This window comes from Eleutherodactylus coqui, chromosome 5 (assembly GCF_035609145.1).
Source record: "Eleutherodactylus coqui strain aEleCoq1 chromosome 5, aEleCoq1.hap1, whole genome shotgun sequence".
NCBI lineage: Eukaryota > Metazoa > Chordata > Amphibia > Anura > Eleutherodactylidae > Eleutherodactylus > Eleutherodactylus coqui.
Genome location: NC_089841.1, coordinates 86,564,990 through 86,590,077, shown reverse-complemented (window position 1 = coordinate 86,590,077; position 25,088 = coordinate 86,564,990). Strand labels below are relative to the sequence as shown.

Sequence of the window (25,088 nt, the reverse complement as noted above, 5' to 3'; positions counted from 1 at the left end):
AGGTCCTATTCATATCTACATCTGCAGTTCTGGTCTACTTTTATTGTTTGGCTCCGTTCTTGGAGTCAAACAACAAAAATGCTGGAACCGCTAGATCCGGCACATACTGGACCAAAACTGTGCCTAAAGGACCCCATTGACTATAACGATGACCATCCGGTGTTCCAACTGGCATTGCAGCAGGTACAATAATGCAGCTTGCACTGGATTTTGTGCCAGATCTGCTCTGGACGCTCTGATCTGACGCAACAACTGTCCAACCAGACACCTCACCAACAAGTTGGGGATGCCTCACAAGAAGTGAGAAGTAATATTGTACATGGTCTGTTCTGAAGACTTCCCAGAGCACAAATTAGCACAGCCAGCTCTGTACAGACAGTGAACTGGCAAAGGATAATGTCAGATGAAATGGGCTTAAAATATGATACACATCAGTACAAGGTGAGAAAAGTATTTGCAAAGTTCAAGAGTTTCAGTTAATCACCGACTTTATTCTATAATTCTGTGATACCAAATACACAACGATCACACCGGCTGCATTCATAGTGTGCGCCATGATGAGGTCCCTTCAAGTTAGTTGTGCCTATTGTACTGCCTATTAATGACGAACAAAGTGCAGTCATCATTGAAAACCGGCTTCTTAGATATGTACCGCTCAGGTAGACTAAACTAAAGCTTCCTACAGATACATTCATAATGATGAACGATCACACCAATCATAAGTATGAATAGTAAGACTGAATGATTGTGTCTAAATCTAAATCACAGTTCATCGTACACATCACTTGAGCTCCAGTAATTATGGCCACCAAAGTGGCCAACACATTTCCCATCAAATAAATGTATAAATATATGTAATTGTATGACGCCTGGGACTAGTGATGAGCAAACTCTTGGAATGATCACTTCAGCCAGTTCGGAGATCTTTTGCAAAAAGTTTGGTTCAGTCCAAATGAGTTTGAACCGAACTGAAACTGTTAGAACTGCTGTATGACACGGTTAATCCTATAAACCAATAGGAGTGTGTTACATGGGGCTCTGCTGGCTCTTAGACAATGCTATACACCAGTGTTCAGGACTACTGTTGAGAGATCCTAACAAGTAGAACCCTTTTTGGGTTGCACTTTGCTAAAAGTTCGGTTCAGGTTCATGCCAAACAGAACATTTAGCAGAGTTCGATCCCAAATAGGGTTCCACCAGGGGCGTAACTATAGAGGATGTAGGAGATGCGGTTGCACCCGGGCCCAGGAGCCTTAGGAGGCCCATAAGGCCCCCCTTCTTCATATAGGGAACCCAGTACTATGAGTAAAGCATTATATTTGGGGGCCCTGTTACAAGTTTTGCATCGGGGCCCGGGAGCTTCAAGTTACGCCTCTGGGTTCCACTGGTTTGGTTTGCTCACCACTACCGGGGGCGCCATGTTCACAAGAACAGGGGTCCTAAGTCCACTTTTCCTTTCCTCTCACCTGATTGCACTTATGAAGAGTTTTATGGAGCATGATGTACTCAAACCTTCGTTTGTGCTGCACAATCATACTCAAATGCTTAGTTTTCATGAACTCAGACTTAGGCTGGCTTCACATGAGTAGATTACGGGCACATTTATGTGTTTGTAATACAGGTGAGTGTCTTAGCCCAACAGCGGGGTCTACTGACCCAAACTCAGAGCTTCAGTAGACCCACTGCCAAGTCAGGCCACTAGTCCATATTGCATTCATGGGCTTGTAATAGGCTTGTGTGAAACCAGCCTTAAAGGAATACTCCAGGTACATTTGGCACAATGGGGTTTTGTTCCTAGTCGTCATTTTCTCTGCAGCATGAACCATGTTCATCAATAGCGCATGTTGTGTTGATGACCATCGTGCAGCTACTGGGCTGTGGCGAGTCACCATAAGACAGATTCTTATATGTTGCTGTTTTTGGTACTTTTGTGAGCATAAAAGTGGCAGCATTTTCTTCCAATAAGTATCAGAGGACGTACCCAAAAGAAACAGGAATTCATCTATTAAAAAGTTATTACAGTAAACCCTTGAGTAGCATTGCTCTTAAATAACACTGTTTTCAACTTAAGTCGATGTGTCAGGGCAGCGGCGATCCCTCAAATAAAGTTGCATTCCTCAGATAAGGGCGCCGACTGCTCCATCACCACGGGCGCCGCTCAGCGAGCCGGCGTGCAGCTGATGCCGGTCACTTCCTGCTTCTCCTGCATCAGTGCGCGCCTACTTCTCTCCCTCCCCTCTCCACAGTGCCGGCTGAACGTTGCTGTGTCTGCCTGCCTCCTGACACAGTACAGCAGCTGAATTCCCATAGTGTCGGCTGAACGCTGCCTGCCTCCTGAATCCCCACTGTACTGCAAAATGTAAGTGCTGTACAGAGGAGTACAGTAAAGAAACGTTTGCAAATAAATACTGCAGTCCTATGTCAAAGCACAGATAACACAGTGATACGTACTGCTATAATGATGTCCCTGCAGTCCCATGTCAAAGCACAGATAACACAGTGATACGTACTGCTATAATGATGTCCCTGCAGTCCTATGTCAAACCACAGATAACACAGTGATATGTACTGCTATAATGATGTCCCTACAGTCCTATGTCAAACCACAGATAACGCAGTGATGCGTACTGCTATAATGATGCCCCTGCAGTCCTATGTCAAAGCACTGTATGCTAAATGTCCAAAAACCTGTTAAATGTAAATTTATTCTTTACAGTTGTGTTTTATATTCATTCAGTATTGTTATTGTTTTTGGTAATAAAGATCAGAGTTATTCTCTACTAAAGGGGGTTTGGTGTGTTTTTTGGAACGTCTAGAACCAATTAATTGGATTTACATTAATTCCTATGGAAATAATGTCCTCAACTAACATTGGTTTCTACTAAAGTCTGGATTAATGACGTTAGTTGAGGTTCTACTGTATTTGTACATTTTGCAACTTCAGTCTCCTTCGAAGTATTCTACATCTGAAGAAATACAGTTGTCCAAAAATTTCTTCCACTGCTCAAAGCATTTTCTTTAACTCTTTGCTATTGATGTCTTTAAGTACTTGTGCTGTTTTTTCTTTCACCTCTGCAAGAGCAACAAAATGTTTTCCTTTGAGGTCACTTTTAACCAGAGAAAACAAAAAAAAGAGTCGTACGGAGCGAGATCGGGTGAAAACGGACATTTTCTCTGTACATGGTGACACAACTTTTTCAAAACTTTTAAGTAAAAACTTTGGATGACTATTTGACCCTTTGCTGCAACACATTCTGAGTGCACGATCCCGCTCACACCATAGAAACAAATGGGCATTGTTCATACGTTGTTCATATGAATCACCCATCACAAGATAGGCGAAAAGTTGAACAACTTGTTGGAAAAAAAAAAATCCCTGGAGCCGAATGCAACTTTTCCCAACGTCGACGGCTGGCATACCTCCTCAGAAGGGTCCTGCAGACGTTCAGCTGGTAACACCCCGACCACCAGAAGGAGATTCCTGTTTTGTTTGGGTACCCCAACATACATCTATAAAGCCTCTATTTTCAAACACTTTACAAAAACCTAATATGGCGATCAAGCTGAAAGCCATTCTCCCAAATGCTATTGCGCCACTGATCTCTATCCCGAGGGCGGGCAACCTGGTTTCATCTGGAACCATTATACATTCAAATACATTTCTCATTTATTTTAGTTTTTATCACCGGTTGGCTCATTTCTAGTGCCGCAATATTACGAATGTGCATTCGATTCTTGCAAGCCGCCATTAGGGGGCAGTAGTGCACGGTGTAAATGCTACCAACCTTCCCGCAGCCAGAGATAGAGAGATCCGAATTTCATGCTCTAATGAAAGCCATTTGGTTCTATAAAAAGTTCTGAATCGTTCTTTCCTCCATTCATACACATTAAAAACCCAGTAACAGATCATTGAGCAGGCGAGAAAATAATAACTTCTCCTGCCGGGAGTAGAACCTGTAGCGACTGCACAACAAGAACCAGCATGCCCTCTATAGTTCAGGTAGCCGAAATCTGCACAATAAAGATAACCGTAATAATGCTAAACGCGTCGACATGACCGAACGGGAGAGAATAGCTTGGGCAATAAAAAATACTCAACATAATCCGCCGCAATTAATAACATTTCTAAACCCTCTGAGGGGAGAATCCAAAGACATAAAGAAAATTACATTGCGGCTGCCACTCATCCCAGTTTTGTACTTTCACACAGCATTAACCTCAGATTATTCACTGGAGGATGGCTGGCTCGCCTCTGGCAACAAACAGTTTTTGGCACGAGAACACACATGAAAAATAATAGACCTGGGAATGAAACAAAGTCGGCAATTACCAGTACAGGAGTCTACAAAGCCAAGGAAGTTGTGCGCTGGGGCACCACCTGCTACCCGCAGCCTTTCATGCTCCTAATATTGGACGTCTCATATAGGAGACATGAAGACAAAATCAGCGGCAGACATACTGAAAGGACTGTCTGAGAGTAGAAAAAACGGTCTGTTTTTGTCTCTCCCCAGGAACGCTGCCACACTTGTCCGTGGGCCACGTCTGGTACTGCAGCGGAGCTGCATTCAAGCACATTAGGGCTATGGAGTGATGCCAGAGGCTGCCCAATGGACAAGGATAGGACGCTTATGGAGCAACATTTCTTTTTCCCTTAAGTGCATGTCTTTTGGGCTGACAATTCTTTTTGCAATAGGCTTTGATTAAAAAGGTTTGTCTTCCGCAGCTTCTACACATCGCTGTATGCAGACACTGCAGTCTAAGGGCTCATTCACACTGGTGGATTATTGGTCTCTACTACCTGCATTTTTTTTTTTACATACGCAATACAGACATGCCTTATTTTTGTCTGTATCAAAATTGGACCAAAATTGCCCAGTAAAGTCTATGGGATTTTCTAAAAATGCAGAAAAAAATGCAGTTGCAGCATATTTACTACATTTTGTTGGCAAGAGATAGTGGTTAAAAAAAATATTGACATCAATTGGGCCTTTTTGCATTGAATACAGATGACACACGTGTAAAAAAAATGCATTTGCACCAAAAACGCATATATACATGCAGTAAAACCACTGCATGTTTCACGGACTGAAGTTACATATGTGAATGAGCCTTAAGAGTACTTTTAGAAGAAACAACTATTGGGCGTAGAAGCATCTGACAGTCGCCCCAATGGTTGTCAGTCCTCTGCTTTCACACACAAGCGATAGCTGTTCAATGGACGCAGGTGGACCGCGCCAAAGATCTATTCCGGCTGCCTGCCTCCATACACTTTGAACAGGCAGTTGTTTAAAGATGAATGCCTCCTGTTTACGCTGAGTGAGAAGTCAGTGCTGAAACAAAGCGACTAACGACTAATGAGCACTTTCTCACGCAATACCCTGTTGGGTCTCACATGGAGGCAGAGCGGCCAGAGATCTCTTCCAGCCACCAGACTCCATTTGAAACAAACATGCAGTCGTTCATAGATGAATGACTGCCTGTTTACAGAAGCCAACGGTCACTCAGTTTTTAGGTGTTGGTCCCTGTAACAGTACCCATAGACTGCCATGTCTGTACACAGTGATATCTGGAAGCTGCAGAACAGAAACCGTGCAAAATTGTTTAATCAAACGCTATTACAAAAATTATTCGCAGCCCAATATACATGCATTAAAGTGAAAAATAAATGTAGCCCCCCCAGGTGTCCACAGCCTTTAAATAAGAGAATCACACCAATAGAGAATTTTACTAAAAACACAACTGATAAACCCATCTTCACCTTTATACAACAGCCTCGTAGTGGTAACTGTAAGAATCACGGCAGGAACAAGTGATTGGACTATTTAAGAAGGTGACACCAACAACACAACAATACCAGTCCGACTTCTACTACAATAGTCTAGGCACAAGGAGTTACCATATCTTAGTGGAAGTTCTCATGAGTGCGCCAACATGTAAAACACACCAGAAAAGAAACTAAAGAATAATCATAAACGTTGTATTTTGTATCGCTGTTAATTTAGTTATAACTTGTTCTGGAAGCCTTCTCTAAAGCAATGTGATCTTTTTGATGCCCTACTTAAATGGCCTGCGATAGCCATTGTGCCCACTGATCTACATTCCCCCTTCCTTATGCAGTTGGGTTCATACTTGATTAGCATTCCTAGGCACATCTGCTCACTGGACACCCAAACACTCTTGCCCGAAGGGTTATAGAGGATTAGAAAAACATGGCTGTTTTCTCAAAAAAAAAAAAAAACAGCACCACACCTGCCCACAGGTTGTATGTGGTATTACAATGCAACCTCATTGATTCAATAGAACAGAGTTGCAGTACCTGTACACAACTCTCCATGTCTAATGATGGAATATGCGGTAATAGTAGATGTAACTGTAATTGCACCCATGTTTTGAGTGGTTGTATTATAATTGTGTCCCATGCTCTTCCACTGTGACCATAAACCAAATAATGTTTTCTTCTTTCTGGACCCGGATGCATTGCAGTCGGAATAGAACCCATACTATGAAGCATAATCATCCTTACCTTTTCAAGTTTTTTCGATTCTATGTGCCGTAAGACCTGTTCCCGCCAATCATGAGGGACTTTACTCCTGCCTTGTGAGTCCAGTAAAGAATGTTCAGAATTGACCCTAGTGTTTGGCTTTTTGGAGGGACTAGTCCGAGTGTAGTTAAAATCACTGACAGACATTGTTCTCTCCGGAATATCATTAACAGAAGGACGTGCACTTTGTGGTCTCGGTACATTGGGGCCATCAATGCTGTATGTCCTAGCTGACATGGGTCTCTGTGGACCTGCCATCATGTGTGAAGCTCTTCCCATCGAATGCAATTCTCTGTAGGTCATATAGTCCCCTTCTGGTACAACAACCCTCCTGATCGGTCCTGGATCACCCATAGTCATGGAAGCATTGGAGGAGACGCTGCCTTGTCTTTGAAGCGTGTTACGGCTAGCTCCTTGAAGGACTCGATCATTTGGGGACATGGCCCATGCCTCTACGTGCCTTGGTCCCGTTCTTTGAGGCACACTGTACATGTTACCTGACCTCACATTGTTATGATTAGAGAAATTCATGTTGGCGGGGTGTTTGGCATAGTTGGGACTATCTATGCTATCGGACATGTGATAACGTGGAGGCGGTAAGCTTACTTGGTCCACAGGAGTGCTTTGTTTTTGAGGCCACAGATTTTCCTTGGTTGGAGCACTGCTAGTACTATACTGAACATTATACTGAGGCACAGCAGGCATCTGCGATGCAGTAGGGGTTCTCACAGTGTAGGCCCCCTCCGGATTGTGGTTGGAATCAAATTTGAAAACTGTTTTTTTTCCAGAGGATACTAGATCTGAAGAGGAAGACGAACTACTAAAAACCTGCAGTGGCTGGTCGTACAGAAGGGTGGCCGACTTGCTCCTAACAATATTTTGCCCTTCAGCACCTGCAGATTTACCAACGTATGATGGATGTGGAGAGCCGCTGTCACTAAGGATGTCATAGATCCTCAGTACCCCAGTCTCCATATTGGTTATACTGTGGGATTTCACTACAGAGCTCATCGAATCTCCGGGCTGTGGAGACAGATCGTCCGTACTTTTTGAAACACACATATCAAATGAAGGCACTGAATCCTCTGATGCACTCCGTACCGGGTCACTCATATCCGGGGACATCTCTTCTTCTTGGGAATGCCCATTAACTTTGTTCATTGCGCACAAATCTGGGTATGTTTTTCTGTTCTCCAACACTTCAGTCTCCAGTTTTTCATTGTTGTTTGTAAATCCCTTTCCAGATAGGACTTCTGGTGAGATCAATGAGCGCTCCAAGGTATCGGGGTACAAGTCATCTTCAGTTGTCAGGTTATTGTTTATGTTCATTTGGTTTATATTTTGTGCCATCTCACTCTTTATTCGTTTCTCTTGGACTAAATCCTCTTCGCTGTTTGGTGATGGAATCTCCGTTATCTCTCTCTCATCGACTGTATTTAATTTGCTCCCATTATGTAAAATATTGTTTAAGTTCTCATCTTCTTGTCTGAAAAAAAGAATTAAAAAAAGGAATTAGCGCACAATAAGAATCCCAACATGTGAAGTGGAATCGGAACAGCCATGAGCAGAAGATACCAAGTCCACAGTCCATGCATTGTCCATCACAAACCTTGCATGCCCCATGGAGGGGTACATAGCCATCTTTATACATAAAACAGCCAACAGGTTGTCAAACTAGTTGGAACAATGTTAGAAACATGAATGACCCGCTTAAAGCACTAAGGGACCCTTTGACCCAAGAATAGAAAAGGGCATCATACTAGGTATAAAGCTGGTCAGCTGTCGGCCGTGTCCTCAATCAGTTGCTCAGCATAATTCACACGTGTTCTGAATGGGGGGAGATGCTGTCAAACAGCTCTGGTGGCAGCTTATCTTTCCAAGAACAAAAGGATGATTCATGTTGAAGTTCAACACACCAAATTCTGTCTCTCATATACACGGGATAGTTGACCAATCCCCCTGAAATTGGTGGGTTTGGTCAACATTTGTCAAATGTGTATGGCCAGCTTTAGAGTAAGTCACAGTTGCTCCAATCACCTTCCAAAAATGCATTGTTTAAGTAAAGTAGGTAATTTTGAAAATGGGGTTGTACCAAGACTGACTTTTATTACCTATCCACAGGATAGGTGATAAACGTCTGAGATACAGGGGGTCTCATCGCTGAAATCCCCATTGATCCTGAAAATGAGGGTCCTGTGCCCTCTCTTCTTCATTGTGGGCTTGCTGCACTGAGGTGGAAATTGAAAGGAGCGGCTGTCACACAGGCATGGTGCCGCTCCATTTATTCTCAAAGGGCCTACCGGAGATAGCCAAGCACTTCTACTTGGTTAATTCCGTCAGCCCCATTCAAATGAATGGACTGGTGCAAAGCAAGTGTAACTGACGCTCAAGTAATTCTCCATGTCACTGCGGGTGGGTGCAGTGAGCCTAGAGTGATGGGAAGAGGCGTCACAGAACCCCATTCTCGGGATGGTTGTGTGTTTCAGCGACCCCCACCGATTAGACTTTTAGCACCTACCCTGAGGATAGGTAATAAAGTCAATCTTGACATTTTCTTGTGCATCATACATTTAGTTTTGAGGAACGTGCTAACAATATTAGCAGAATACACTAACCTTAATTTTAAGCTCATGGCAATACTGGACTCTTTTTCAGGCGAGCAAAGGGAGGTATCATGGCTGCTCTCAGTGTTTAGTGAGACCGAGTCGGACATACGGGAGGGCGAGGAACAGTTGCTGTTGTTCTGATTACTGTTGTGGGTCACTTCGTCCGACAAAGAGTCTGCATCTTTAATATCATCTGAAACGCAATATGTCAAAACAATTAGCCTCGAAAAGACTTCCAAAACCCCACCTGAAGGATGATTAGTGCACTCACTTTATCCACAACCAATGCATAAAGGCAGAAAGAATGCAACACCGCCAAAGTAATGCATAGTAGTTATTTATTAATCATAATGATAAGTGCTCCATTTACGATGGGAACAATCAACAATATGATGAAGGTCCCGACGTTTACATCGGCATAGGGAAGCTAGAGATTCATGCAAGGAATATATTTAACCCTTTCCAATCCACTGTCTGACGTCTGAAGACATTATGATTTAAAGCTGCACAGCTCCAATGTTGGAAGACGTCCCTTGGGGTTCTCTTACTGTATATTGCCAGCCTCTGTGCTGTCGGAGCCTATCCAACGTGTCACCTCATGCAGTACTGGCTTTAGCCAGCAGATAGCGCCGTTGTATAACAGAAAAAAAAAAGAGTAAGCCCCCTAGGAAAACCAGGATACAAATTGGATTGGAAAGGGTTAATATCTATTTAATATCTATGGTGCAGCAATGACTTCAGTAGCAAAACTTTTTCTTTTTTTTTTTTCCTTTTATATTGCTACATATTCTGCAGCACTGTTCTGAGGCTGTCATCACTCACAATGGGGCTCATTATTTAATTTCCTTATCTCTGACATACAGTCATCATGGCCAATAAACCTACCAGTGTGTTTTGGAGTGTGGGAGGAAATCCATGCAAACATGGGGAGAACATACAAAAACTGAACTGTTGACCGAAGTTGGATTTGAACCCAGCATCAGCACCCAGCAAAAATGGGCAAGTGCCGGGCCCCACTGAATGTAGGAGGAACCCACACAGGGGGTTCAATGCTATCATCATTCTTCGAAAATCAACTGCATCTGCATCTTTAAGATGCGGATACTATAGACTATGACAGCGGCATGGAAGATGCTAAACGATGCCATGGGAGCGTGATGGAGGTGAGTCAGTTTAATATATTGTGTTACTGGAGCTTTATTAATCCCTCAGGGAGCACAATGAGGCCTTAATTAATTGTTCAGGGGGGCACAGTGGGACCTATAAATGACTAAGGGGGCATAGAGAGATCTATGAATTACTAGGGGGGCAGAATGGGGCCCATAAATTACTAAGGCAGCCCACTTCGAACTCTGTCTACCAAGAGCCCATGTAAACCTGGTACCAGCCATGCCCAGTTTTGCCCTACAGAAAAAACTCAGAAAGTTTTCAATTAAAAAGAGTTAAAAAAAGAAATATAGCAACTATGAGACTAATATTCACCTTTCTTGTTGTTACTCAGCGCTACGACTTTAGGTTGATTCATGGATGTCTCTATAAGCGGTGGCCGCATTTCTGCCATCTTCATTTCTTCATCATAAGACAGGTCTTCTGATTCCTGCCGCACAAAAATATTGACACGTTTAGAGGAACAATCATCAAAAGTGAACATGTTCTAATTCAAAGGAGTTGTCTACATTTTCCTGTGACAACAGACAGTTAATAAAGTGCCCCCTTGCCTGGACCCCAGTGATCAGCTATAATCTGTAGATAAACCTGGCAGTAAGTGTTGAGTTTTACTGTAGCACCACCAGAGGAGAAATAAAGCATTACACTGTGCTCACTCAAATCAATGCTTGTCTGTGTAATCCAGGTCCTCCAGAGTAAGAGACTCTTGGTATCCACTTTGACCAAGACATAAGCATCCTGAACAGGGCACCTATGACCTTGACAGGCTATAGGATTTTTCTTTTATATACTAAACAAGCCCTTTAAACTTATTTAAGTGGCATAAGTACTAGGATATGCCATTCCTTGCTTATCGGTTGGGCTGCCACCACAGAAACCCTCAACAATTGTTAAAGTACATAGACTAGGAAGCTCTATGGAGTGGCACTGTGATAGAAAAAGTGCTGAAGAGGCTCCTGGCTCCTTTATTGTTGTGACCAATGGTGGTTCCTGCAGTCTAAGGCATGTAATGGTATATTCTATCAATATGCAATTGCTTACTAATCGGAAAAATCCCTTTAGGCCTTAGTCAGATACGGTATTTTATGTCTGTGTATTTCACAGACAGCGATTGCAGCCAATATAGTCTATGAGGCTATTCTCATGGGCGAGTTCTCAAACAGACTGGTATTATATATGAAAGAAACTGCTGCATATCCTATTCTGGATGGAGGGCAGAGAAAAGGATGAGATATCACAGATGAGAATAGGACATGTAATGTCCACTGTCACCGCAGATCGGACAGCGCATGGTCGGGTGTCTGTGTGCTGTCCAATGCGAGCTGCACGCGAGACACTCAGACACAAGAGGTCTTAAATAGACCGTAATTCCATAATCTCTTATTGCAGCTACTATATATTTTATCAGATGTCACATTTTACATTCAAACTAAATATTGCTACAGACATCACATTTCTGTTGTTGGATCTGGTTCATTTGTGACAGAAATCTGCAGAAAATCTGAATGCCGATTAGATCTTTTGTTTTTTTTTTCCCCCAGGTAAAAGGCGCCAAAGATCTGGAGCGGGCACTTATTAGTCCTTCCTCTCGTGAAATACGCTTTCAATCCTAAAAATGGGAGTTGGAGTGAAAGTTGTCAGGAGACCGCTAGTTAAACATCTCTGGCCAAGATTTCTGGAAGACCAGGAATTGGCCCTTCTCACATTTCAGTTCTGTTGGCATCGCTACATCTCCCGTATTGTAATGAGCGCCCTTAGACATACATGTACATAGTCCGTTAACAACTGGAATTTACAATTAAACAGCTTAGAATAATGTTTTTTTCAAAATGAATTAAATCAATTATTTCCTCCTTTGATGAGAATTTGTTCTAATATGACACGGTGGCCCTCAGGCATGCTGTGTGCTCAGTCAAACAGGATGAAAAGCAAGTTCAAAGACCGTCACAACGAGCTTTGTGTTAGAAGTAATCAAATGGTTCATTATTCTCAAGTAATATAGGTAAAGTAGGTGACTCATGGCTGAGCGATCATCCTGTGAACAACACGGGGAGAATGTTTAAACAACTAGTTATGTAAAAGTAGATAGAAGATCTGCGGAATACAATATAATTCTTGGTAAAGAATGACTCATAATGAGCTTAAGCTACAAATAGAATAGTTGTTCTTGGGTTAGTTATCTGGGACGGTGTTCTATATGGCGTTATACACTGAATGATCACTGCATTAGGAACACCTACTGAACAACAGGTAGATCCATCATTTTGGGTGATCGTGGCTTTCAGATATCAGGGAACAGATTCCACAAGGTAGTGAACATCCTCCATATTCAACTCGCCCTATGCCCGCTGCAGCAGTACCGTCAGTTGGCGCACATTTTGTAGATAGGTGGAAGCAGATCTCACAGCCCTTCCCAGGATATCCCAAACATGTTCAATGGGGTTACAGTTAAAATTGGGGGTTACGGCAGTGTGGAGAATCCATGATCATGTTCCTCCAACCACTCCCTAGTGATCCAAGTTTTATGACAAGAAACATTGTTGTGTTGCAAGATGGCACTGTGGTTGGGAAAGACTTCTTGAAGATATGGGTGCAGGTGGTCAGCTAACAGGTCCCTTTAGCATTCATCAAGAATTATGGTATGATGACCAACGGTCCAAGGCCATACCAGGAAAAAACTCCCCAGACCATGACACTGCCACCACCAGCCTGCTGGATTCCATAGCTGCACCAATTGGCAGCTACCAGCAGTGTTTTTAGCACAGTTTGCTTGGATGCATTGTGCCCTTTGCCAGGAATATTTGTGATTCCCCTTGATACTGAGGAGGGAGTTTGAGTCTTCCACTTGGGTCATAGGGAGCTTAGGACAGTTTTTTAACCTGCATTTGGGTGTCTCACCTGATGATTTTTCCCCTCTTTCTTATTATATATGATCCTTTGTCCTTGATTGCAATCATATATTTAAAGCAGTTTCCTATACTGTGAAGGGAGTTTGAGTCTTCCACTCATGTCACTGGGAAATAGGGCAAATCTGTATTCTCATACAGGCGAGTATTAATTTGTTTCAGGCAGCCTGCAATCTAGATTTTTGACCTTTAGCAAGAAAATTTAAATTTAGATTTAATAAAAGGGTAGTTGGTATCCGGCCTAATGCCTTTGGAATGTGTTATCACTTTAAATAACCCATAGGATATGGCTTCATGCTGTTAAGCCAGATGCAGATCCGGCCACCCGTATGGTTCAGCAGTAAGTGGGACTCATTACTCCAAACAACGTTCTGCCATGTGTGCAAGATCCAGTGACATCTTTCCTGGGCCCATCTAAGATGTTGGCAATGATATTGGGTCATCTGGAGCACCCTTGTCAGGTCTTCGGCTATTGAACCCCAATCAATGCAAGAGACGCTCGTGGTCATTGTGGAAATTTGTCTAACTTCCCCGTTTTACTGCTGGCTCAATCGGTCCACTGTAGCATGACGTTGCTGAGATAACAGACATACCACCCAACGCTCGCTTCTAGGATCAACTACATGTGTCCTGCTGCTGTGTGATTCTCTGTCAATGGCTAAACCAGTATTGGTACACTCTTGAAACACTTGCCCTTAATGCGGTGATCGTTCAATATATATGGTGCAATAATTGTATAAGAGTTATGATTTCTATCCCTAAACCATTAAGCATCAAGTCGTCTAAGTCGGGTGTAATAGTGCGACCCATCACAATCGACGTACCTCAGGTGTTTCGTCATGGTTGACAACAGTTTTTGCATTCCAGTGGTTTTTAGTGAGATTAGTTGGTTGTGAGTTTGCTGTGGTGTTCTGCGGTTCTGGCTCACAAGGCTTCTGAATGCAGTTCCCCACAATGTTATTTTCTTTCTCTTCTACTTCATTTTTAACTGGTGCAGCTTCTGTAACCTAGGTACACCAAAAATGGAAAAAAACATTTCCATTATAACTTGGGAGAGGAAACATTTGTCATTTTGGGCCCCTGCACAGGGTCATATTAACCCCTTAGTGACGAAGCCTGTTTGCGCCTTAGTGACGGAGCCAAATTTTGGAAATCTGACATGCGTCGTTCAACGTGGCATAACTCCGTAAAGGCTTTACATATCCCAGTGATTCTGACAGTGTTTTTTCGCCACATGTTGTACTTCATTTAGATTGTAAAAAGAGACCGATATAATTTGTGTATATTTATTAAAAGTACCAATATTGGAAAAATTTTGAAAAAATTGTCATTTTTTCACATTTTCAACCGTAATATCTCAAATATGTCCAAACATACTGTACAAATTTTTGATAAGATATGTATTTCAATCTGTTTACTTTATTCTGAATGCACACTTGAAAAACTTTTGTGTTTTTTTTAACCATTTAGAGGACGTACAAATTTAACATTACTTTTCAGCATTTTGAGGAGCACTTTGTTTTCCTGCACCAAGCCAAGTTTGCAGAGGCTCATAAGTGTCAGAATAATAGATACACCCACAAATGACCCCATTTTAAAAACTACACCCCTTAGTGTATTCACTGAGGGGTGTCATGAGTATTTTGACCCCACCAGTTCTTTTCAGGAATTAGTTCAATTTAGGGGACAAAAAATAAAATTTCATATTTTTGCAAATATGTCATTTTAAAGACATATTTTTTTCCTATAGAGCCCATGAAAATGAGGATTTACACACCAAAATGGATACCCCCGTTTCTCCCGTGTTCAGAAACATACCCATTGTGGCCCTAATCTTATGTCTGGATGCATAACGGGAGCCAAAATGAAAGGAGTAGTCGGTGTCTTTCAGAACATAAATTTTGCTTGAAGGCGTTTTAGGCCCCATAGCACTTTTGTAGAGCTCTTGAGTGGCCAAAACTAAAGAGAACCCCCACAAGTGACCCCATTTTGAAAACTAGACCCCTTAACGAATTTATCTAGGGGTGTACTGACCATTTTGACCCCACAGTTTTTGAATGAATTCAAGCCAAGCAAAAGGAAAAAATTGTGATTTTCATTTTTTTGTCAATTCTGTCATTTTAAAAACAGCTTTTTTTGTACAGCACACGCATGAATGAAGCCTTTCATCCCAAAATGGATACCCCTGTTTCTCCCGTGTTCAGAGACATACCCATTGTGGCCCTAATCTTATGTCTGGATGCACAATGGGGCCCAAAACGAAAGGAGTAGTCGGTGGCTTTAAGAACATAGATTTTCCTTGAAGGAGTTTTAGGCCCATAGCACTTTTGTAGAGCTCTTGAGCGGCCAAAATCAAAGAGAACCCCCACAAGTGACCCCATTTTGAAAACTAGACCCCTTAATGAATTTATCTAGGGGTGTACTGCCCATTTTGAGCCCACAGTTTTTGAATGAATTGAAGCAAAGCAAAAGGAAAAAATTGTGATTTTCGTTTTTTTGGCAATTCTGTCGTTTTAAAAACTGCTTTTTTGGTACAGCACACACATGAATGAAGACTTGCACCCCAAAGTGGATACCCCTGTTTGTCCTGTGTTCAGAGACATACCCATTGTGGCCCTAATCTTTTGTCACAACGGGGCGCAAAATGAAAGGAGTAGTCGGTGGCTTTCAGAACAGAAATTTAGCATGAAGGTGATTTAGACCCCATTGCACACTTGTAGAGCCCTTGAGCGGCCAAAACGACAGAGAACCCCCACAAATGATCCCATTTTGAAAACTAGACCCTTAACGAATTAATCTAGGGGTGTACTGTGTATTTTTACCCTACAATTTTTGAATAAATCTAAGCAAAGCAGTAGGAAAAAAAATACAATGTTCATTTTTTTGGCAGTTGTATCAATTTAAAAACTGTTTTTTTTTGTACAGCACACATAGGAATGAAGACTTTCACCCCAAAATGGATACCCCTGTTTGTCCCGTGTTCAGAACCATACCCCTTGTGGCCCTAATCTACTTAAAGGACGCATGGCTAGGGCTATAATGGAAGGAGCACCCGTTGGATTTTAGGGTACAACGGAATAAATTCCAGGCCCCATTGCCCACTTATAGAGTCATTGAGCGTCCAAAACTATAAAGACCCCCACAAATATCCCCATTTTAAAAACTAGACCCGTTAACGAATTCATCTAGGGGTGTACTGCGTATTTTGACCACACAGTATTTGAATAAATTTCAGCAAAGCAGAAGAAAAAAATTACAATTTTCATTTTTTTGGCAATTTTGTCAATTTAAAAACTTTTTTTTGTACAGTTTACATAGGAATGAAGACGTTCACCCCCAAATGGATACCCCCATTTGTCCCGTGTTCAAAAACATACCCATTGTGGCCCTAATCTACTTACAGGAAACATGGCAAGGCCTGTAATGGAGGGAACACCAGTTGGATTGCAGGGCATAACTGAATAAATTCCAGGCCCCATTGCTCATTTGTACGGAATAAAAATTGACTCCCTAAAATCCCCCCCCCCCCACGCCCTTTTCGGCGTTCCCCAAATCTTAGATAAAAGTAATAATGTGAACTGTGTAGTATTGCCAAAGACGGGTAATTATGGAGGCTGGTTGGGATGGGCACATGGGGCAATAAAACCGGGTATCCCCCCTCCTCTCATGCTTTTTGGGAGTCATTTTTTGACCTCAGCGGCGGGGATGGGGTGTAAAAAGTGGCGCTCTGTGAGTCTCCGTAAGCTTGATGAGGTGCGGCGGTCTCACACAGAAGGCGCTCAACAAGCTGCTCCTGGAACTGCATGAAGGCGGGCGTTCCCGGGGCTTCTTGTAAATTGCGTATTACAGGTAGCGGTCTGAATAACGCCGGGCTCAGGCAGCCGTATGGGGAATCCGCTTGTGGAGGCCCGCAGCGGATCCCGGCTGTGAGCCCGGCTGTGACCCTGCGTACGGCCGCGTAATGTACTGCGCATAACTGCGTACTTACACGGGCGGTCATGCGCAGTACACTTTTTTTTTGTTGTTGTTTGTATTTCCCGCACCGTCGCTTAGCGATGACGCAGGTACCCGCAGCCTGTATACAACGTAGTTGCGTATGGGCAGCGGGTATATCCACGACCATGGAGCACAATGGGCTCTATGTTGCGGATAGCCGCGGTAAAATAGAACCTGCTGCGTTCTCTTTTCTGCGAGTGGATTACGCAATTCCAACCCGCTAATGTGAGCGGAATTGTGTAATCCAATGCGATTGATCTGCGTATTACCGCTAATCAAACGCATGCGGAATCCGTAATTCCTATCCGGTCATGTGAGACCGGCCAAAGGTAGATCGCTACCATTTTTTCACGTGACTGGGGACCGATCAACGAGGCCACCCGTCACTGCTCCAGGCTCACGGTGACCGTTGGTCGCCGAGAGCAAGGAGATATTAAGTTTCCTGGGCTCCCCGACTCCTGCGCATGTGTCCGGTGTTTTGCCAGCGGTCGCATGCGCAGAATACGGGAAAGTTCACGGAAGAAGATTGCGTCGGGGTGTAAATATGGAGACCTCCGGTAAAAAATTTTTATCTCCTCTCACCGATCGCATCAGTGAGGGGAGATGAAGCTTCACCTTTTTTTAACTTTTACGTGATCGCCATTATTCTTTGGATAACAGCGAATACGTGATCAGGAACCGCTCACCGCGGCCCTCCGTGAAATCTCCAGGCTCTCGGCTAAGTTTTGTAGCCAGGAGCAGGGAGATTTTAAAAAACCACGGCTTTTGCGCATGCGCCTGCCACATTGGCGACGGGCGCGTGCGCAGAAGCTGGGGTGAGGTCCACGGATAAATCCGCAGGCCTTAGGTACGTCATTTCATCCTCCCTCACGGATATGATCCGTGGGGGGAGATGAAACGCAAGCTTTTTTTAACTTTTTAAAACTTTTTTTTTACTTTTTGCACTTTTTTTTTTTTACCTTTTACCCCTTTTTTTATTTATTTTTTTTTACTTTTTGCACTTTTTTTTTTACTTTACATGACCACTGTCATCCATTGGATGACAGTGATCATGTCCCTGGTGACATCCCTCTGCTCTTGGCTACACATGGCAGCCAGGAGCAGAGCAATTTTGAATTTCCCGGGGCTCGAGCCCCTCTGTGCACGCGCCCGATGTCAATCATCGGGCGCGCATGCGCAGACGGGGATTTCGGGTCCCGGGACATCGCAGAGGACCGGGGGTGAGTATCTTCACCTCCCCTCATGGATCCGATCCATGAGGGGAGATGAAACTTTACTTTTGTTTTACTTTTTAGACTTTTTCGCGATCACCGCTATCGCAATGGATAGCGGTGATCGCGGGCCCGGGGACCGCTCACAGTGGTCCCCGGTAACACCTCCTGGTTCCCGGCTACCTTCAGGAGCCGGGAGCCAGGAGATTTTAAATTTGCCGGGGACACCCGGGCTCTTGCGCGTGACGTCATCGTCAGGCGCGCATGCGCAGAAGGCCGCCGGCGGGTCCGGGAGGGCCAGATCTCCGGGGGACACCGCCGACAAGCCGTGTGAGTATTTTCAGCTGCCGTGATGGATCCAATCCATCATAGCAGCTGAATTACTACTTTTTAACACTGTTTTCTTTACTTTTTTGCGATCGGCGCTATCCATTTTATAGCGCCGATCGCAATGCCGGGGGGGACTGCCCGCATCCTGGGATGACAGCTCCATGCTGTCGGCTACCTGCGGGCACCGACAGCATGGAGCTGTCACGTCCTCAGGCCAGTGGGCATCAATCCAAAGAGGATGCATAAAACTACGTCCTCTAGGATTAAGGCCCACTTTCTGAGGACGTAGTTTCCCGATGGGGCCGTCGTTAAGGGGTTAAGTAGTTTTACAATATAGATCCATAAGACCGTGTCCATAGACTGCCATGGGCCCCACCATACCACAGTGTGCTTTCTATTTTATACTAAAGTATATGGAGGTTTGATCTTATGGATTTATGATAGAACCTCTCCAACTGACCACAGGTTTCTGTGGCAGTTCCTTTATATATTATATATACTGTCCATTGTCTCTGAGAGGATCATCATTTCAAAGGATTGCATTTGCATGCAATTTTTTTTATCTCTATGGTAGATTTTTGTGCCCCACGAATGGGCCATGAGATGGCACATAGAGTCCATATAGATCTGTATTATGGAGCTATAGGCACTCCATGTGCTGCCATACAGGTCTGCTATGTGCATTGGCCATTATACATAACGATACAATGTCCTGAAAAGCCATAGATACACTAAGGGGCTAATTCACATCAGCACTCGGGGGTTCTGTCTTCCAGCTCCATTTGGGAAGAAGAAAAATGGCCACCTCTGGCTGAATGGATCCCCCTTACGACAAGAATGAATAGCACAGAACAGAGCCCATTGACTATAATGGGGTCCTTTCGATTTCTGGATTTTTACAGGACAAAATAGCAAATATGTTGCAGTATTTCTTCCTGTTTTTAAACAGAATTCAGCAAAGGAGGTTCTGAAAGGAACCCTCGATGCTGATGTGAACTCGCCCTAACAATGTTAGCTCCTGAAAATCACTTCATTTTGTACAAGCCCAGTTATTTTCGAAGCATAAAGTGGAAGCCTGCCAGATACTAGCAGGCCTCTGCCAATTGTGCTCCGGAGACCAACTTAGACAAAAAGCCTATCTTTTGACATCAGCGAATCTTTCAAAGTAGATTACTAATTGACTCTGAATGATCACATTTAATCAGCTATCCCAGCAACCTTCAACAGATGACTGAAATAATGACAAACTATGACACATGCGGGAGTGTCACAGAGTTACCATTCATGTTACAGATGTAATAAAAGTGGTTTTGTGTAAACTGAAGTGAGGATATTAAGGGCCGGTTACACTTCATTGGCTGCAGGGAATGAACAGACAGTTGCTCAAATGAAGACCATATTAGTCTCCATGTAAGCTACAGAAGCCTATGGTTCAATCCTAGTGTTCCAGCGAAACCCAGTTTTCAGTGATTTACATGCAACTTGTAGTGAGAAACAAAGTATAAATGGCCCCTAAATCCAGGGCTGAATTATAGTCGGCGGAGGCTCTTGGGCAAACACATTTGGTAGATGCCTCATCCTACCTGGGGGCTACTCTGACACCCTAAAGCAATCAAATATAAGCGGAGTAGCCACGTTTGATTGTGACCCTCTCTACAAAAGTTTATGGGAGATACAGAAATGGCCAAAAGTTACTTAGGCTTCAATGGAAAGTGCATGTATAGCCACTTCTTAAAAGAGCAATAAATACTATGCCCATATAAATAGCTCTCAAGTTTAGCAACTTGATAAAAAAAACTGTTCTGGGCAGAGAGTGGAGGGTGGAGATCTAGAGGAAAGTAGGAAAGTGTCCTCCCTATAATCCATACCTGCATATCAAATTTGGTTCTGATAGGCAATTTTTCCCCTTTTTATTTGTAGCAGATTGCTTCTTTCATTTTCAAAAAGAGAGCTGGAATCTTATTGGTTACCAAAGGTAACTGCTCCCCTCTTTTCTCCTGCAGATAAATCTGCCCTATGACCCTAATATACCTTTGTAAGCAATTCAGTTGCATTTACTTTTTTAAGGCCCATTAAGACACAACAATTATCGCTCAAAATTCGCTGGAAAGCCATCTTTTGAGCAATAATCGTTGTTTGTAAATGTGCACCCATCGTGCACTATTCTTTTATCGCTGACTTTAAGCAAGCCTCATCAGCACCACTAGCTGAGTTCACAGCGGGATACCACTGACAGTATTATTTTAGCGGGTATCCCGCTTGGAGTTCTCAGGTGGCTACCGCTGACAGCTCCGAAAACAAAGCAGCTCTTTGCTGCATACAGCAGGAGCCTTCATTTACAGGCATATAAACTCTTAAGTAGCTAATTAACTACTTAAGAGTTTATGCAAAGTGATTGCTCAAAACTATCACTCAAATTGAGCGAATTTTGAGCTATCATCTTTCAGTGTAAATGGGCCTTTACACAGAACCATCAAATCGCCTTTAAATGTAGATTAGACTAGATTACAAACAGTTTGTCTTTTGCTGCTTGAGAGGACAATTTAAAGACAATTTCCCACTATTTCTTATCTTTTGGCAATAGATCATTAGGTTGTTTTATACAGCTATTCCTTATGACAGAGTCCAGGATAGTCTCTACCTTCACTCCCATGTCCTTTATCTGCTGTTGAGCCTCATTTTGCTTCATTTCTTTATTGGCTTCTTCAGCCTTCTCTTCATCCTTCAGCCGGTGCACTATGGTCTGCACAGTTTTCACCATGTTTTTCAGCTCATCAGGGTACGGTGTTGGATATCTCTTCAAATTTCCTTCCTAAATTGAATAAATAAAATGCAATTGATTAACTACATTACATGTCACCTTTAAGGAAAAGGTCCTGCCTACTCTGTATGAGCGGCTCTCATTCTGGGGAACTCAGGTTCTTCTTGTATTACAAGCACTGCCATTCATCTGTAAGGCCACTCTCACAGATGCATTCAATTAAACGCTGCTCGAAACCGCGATTTTAAGCAGCCTTTCTGAACGGATGTCACAGTGTTTGACAGCGCTTTTTAACGCACCCCATCATTAAGATGGGTGATGAGGAGCGTTAAGAAATCCCGCAAAAATAGAACATACAGCGCTAAAAAATCATGGCGTTAGAAACGCCGTGTTTGAGTGCAGGTCTCCGAGGCCCCATTGAAATCAATGGGAGTGTTGTACCGTGATTAACACAGCAGTAATCGCAGCAAAAAGTGGCATGTTTGGGAGAGGCCTCAGGACGATATTTAGAAGGGATTGTCTCTCAAGAACAAATTACCCCCTGCCTACAAGATAGGGGATAATTTGCTGGGGAGTGGAGTCCAACTTCTGGGACCCTAACCAATCTCGAGAATGAGCATCTGGAGAAATCTGAAAGAAAGGCGGTAGCAGACATACGGGTGTCCCATCACTCCATTAATTTCACTAAGACAACTGGAGATAGCCGATGTGCTTAGTTATCTCAGGCCAACCCATTAAGATGAATGGAGTGACTGTGTGTATGTGGAACCGCCGCGCCATTTATTCAAGGACACTTCAGACCCCTATACTCATTCAGCATTGTTGGGGGTTCCCAGCAGCCGGACCCCCACTGATCAGCAAGTTATTCTCTATCCTGAAAAGGGCTGTCTCGGATGAAACAGCAGTCTTAACATACATAGTAAGGATGGAATTAAATCTGTATAAAATTGCTAATATGACTTTATTGCACCCCTATAGGGGAAAAAAAAAACAACTGGACTAAAGAAACATTAAAGCCGCATCATTGTGAGATATTTTCAGTTATTTTCTTGCATGCAGATTGTGAACGACCTTGTGCGCCGTGCTGTCCGAGCCTTAGTGGATGTCTGAGAGATATAGAGAAATCCGAATGTGAAACCCAAATGAGGACAAGGCAGATGGAGTGATTATAATCATGCGTATGGAGCTGCAGAATATGTTGGCACTAACAATTAGAAGACGGCAGCATTGCACAGAGGTGTGGAAGCAAATCCAGACAGGCCGCAGACTTCTATGTATCTTTGTATACCTCCAATTTCATACAGAGGCATATGGGGAAAAAATCATGGCATGCCCTACCGCATGTTGTATTGGAGAGGTATTCTCCCCCATTGCTTCTAGAGCATTTCCAGTAGATGACCTCCAATTGAGCACCCTAGGACAGCAGACAGTCATGACTGGATCTCTACGTATGACGCCAAGACTCTGCTTACACCGGCACTATGGCTTCCTTTTATAATGAAGCCATAACAGCAATTCTTCAAAGGCTACCAATAAATCTGGACTTATCCCACTGACTAGAGGTTTCTGTCGATGTTCATTTTATTTCTGATGACAAGAATAATCCTGCAGATTGTGCTATTCTTGTTGGCATGAATACAAGAAAATCCAAAAGGACTGGCAATGATGCTGGTGTCATTACAGCCTCAGAAATAGACGTAAAAAAGAACGCTAATCTTCAGAAAGATTCATTAGTTTGTTTGTATTCTTGTATGGTAGATTTAATAGTAACTGCATTAGACCTTTAATATAGAATTTATTCCATCCCGACAATGGAGTCCTTTAAATCCCGTGCAATCAGTGCACTAAGGATTTAACCGGATGGCACCATGCATGTCAAGGTTTAACTACATCTGTGTTTTAAAAAGGAAACTAACTTTTCACACGAGGTTTGATCACCTAATAATGGGTGTCATGAATTTTGTAAAGCCCCATTTAGACAGAACGATTATCGCTCAAAAGATGTCACGCAAGTTACTTTTCAACGTTGTGTCATTTACAGCGCAAGATGATCGCTCAAGATGCCAGCGGAGGATGCAGAAGACAAGCGGGGTGTCTTCTGCATACAGCTGTTTCCCGCTCGGAGGGCCCGGCTGTCATACAGCCGAGCGCTCAGAGCGGAGGATGCAGAAGACAAGCGGGGTGTGCCAGCTTGTCTTCTGCATCCAGATGTTTTCTGCACGGAGCACCCTGCTGTTATACAGCCGAGCGCTCCGTGCCGGGTATGGAGAACAGAGCTGGACTGCTCTGTTCTTCAAATTCAGCCTGTCATCTGGGAGCGGGATACAGCTGAAACAGTATCAGCTGTATTTCACTGTGAATCCCTGATAAGGCTCATCGTTGTCTCTCAGCACAACGATGAGCGCCGGGATAATGAAAACTGCACGATGTAAGTGCAGTTACACTCAACAATTATCGCTCAAAAGACGGCTTTTGAGGGAATTGTGAGCGATAATCGTTGTGTCTAAATGGGCCTTAACAGATTTGCTTTACCACTGAAAAATCAAGTTTCTAGTGGCTGCCACTAGGGGTCTCCCCTCCTGCACTTTTGCTATCCACTGACTGTTATTAGGCATTTGGCTTCTCTAGTAACAGGGTCATGGGGACATTGTTAGTTATTACATGCAACAGAGGAGCGGGCATTCAGATGCTGCCTTGCTACCGATTGGAGCAGGGCTAGGCAAGGCTGCATGGGAAGTGAAAGTGGTATGAGAAGCATGTGAGAGGAAGTGCCAGCTAGTACAGTACTAGAAGAATAGCTGCTTAGGACTCCCACCTGTAAGTGGACTGCAAACAGAACTCAAATCTGGGTGCGAACAGCAGCAAATGAATACCTGGGCTGCGTTCAAAAATTTTTTTTAAAACTCAGGTACACTTCAACTTTTGCTTATGGAAGTAGAATATTTGGCGTAAATAACAGATGCGCTCTACTACGTCATAAATCCCCCGCATACTCTACTCCCCCGATGCTTCCAAAAATCTGTCCTCAGTTGAAACATTGAACGGATTTGGAAAATTCTGATAATTTTTTCATTTACCAAATAACAGTGACTGAATCTTTTAGACACGATTGCCTTAGGGCATATGCCCACGAGCGTCACGACATATGCCCGTGGATTTACGTCACAGGAGTACCGCGATGTAAATGAAGAGGTGATCGCGGAAGAACATGCAGATTTCCACAGTTTTCATTAATGTTATATTAATCGAGACCTCCCGCGGCGTAAATCCGCAGCAAATAGAACATGCCGCAAATTATTTCCCGCTGCAGACATCCACGGTAGAATTATGCAGGTGAGCATTGGTGGGCAGAAAGCCATTAGGCTCAATAGAACATAATAGCTGCGGAGTTCCGCTGCGGGAAACGCAGTAGAAATCCGTTTGTGGGCATTCACCCTTAATCGGTTACCTTATAACTCTATTTATTTTCGGTTTTAGTTTTCTGTTTTGTTTGTCCTAAATCCAAAATATTATTATTGCAGGAAAGTAATGGCCTCTTGTATACTTAAAGAATACAAATCGAATTGCAAC

General features: G+C 43.3%; 1 protein-coding gene across 2 annotated transcripts in view; it reads right to left on the bottom strand.

The window, feature by feature from the left end:
* Positions 1-25,088, bottom strand: part of ERBIN (erbb2 interacting protein) — a 216,945-nt gene that overhangs the window by 17,324 nt on the left and 174,533 nt on the right. For both annotated transcript variants that reach the window (XM_066602805.1, XM_066602806.1), the window contains exons 18-22: positions 21,399-21,569; positions 14,045-14,227; positions 10,630-10,744; positions 9,157-9,340; positions 6,524-8,027 (exon numbers count right to left, since the gene is read on the bottom strand). In XM_066602805.1, coding sequence (XP_066458902.1) covers positions 6,524-8,027; positions 9,157-9,340; positions 10,630-10,744; positions 14,045-14,227; positions 21,399-21,569 — 2,157 coding nt within the window. The remainder of the gene's footprint in view (positions 1-6,523; positions 8,028-9,156; positions 9,341-10,629; positions 10,745-14,044; positions 14,228-21,398; positions 21,570-25,088) is intronic.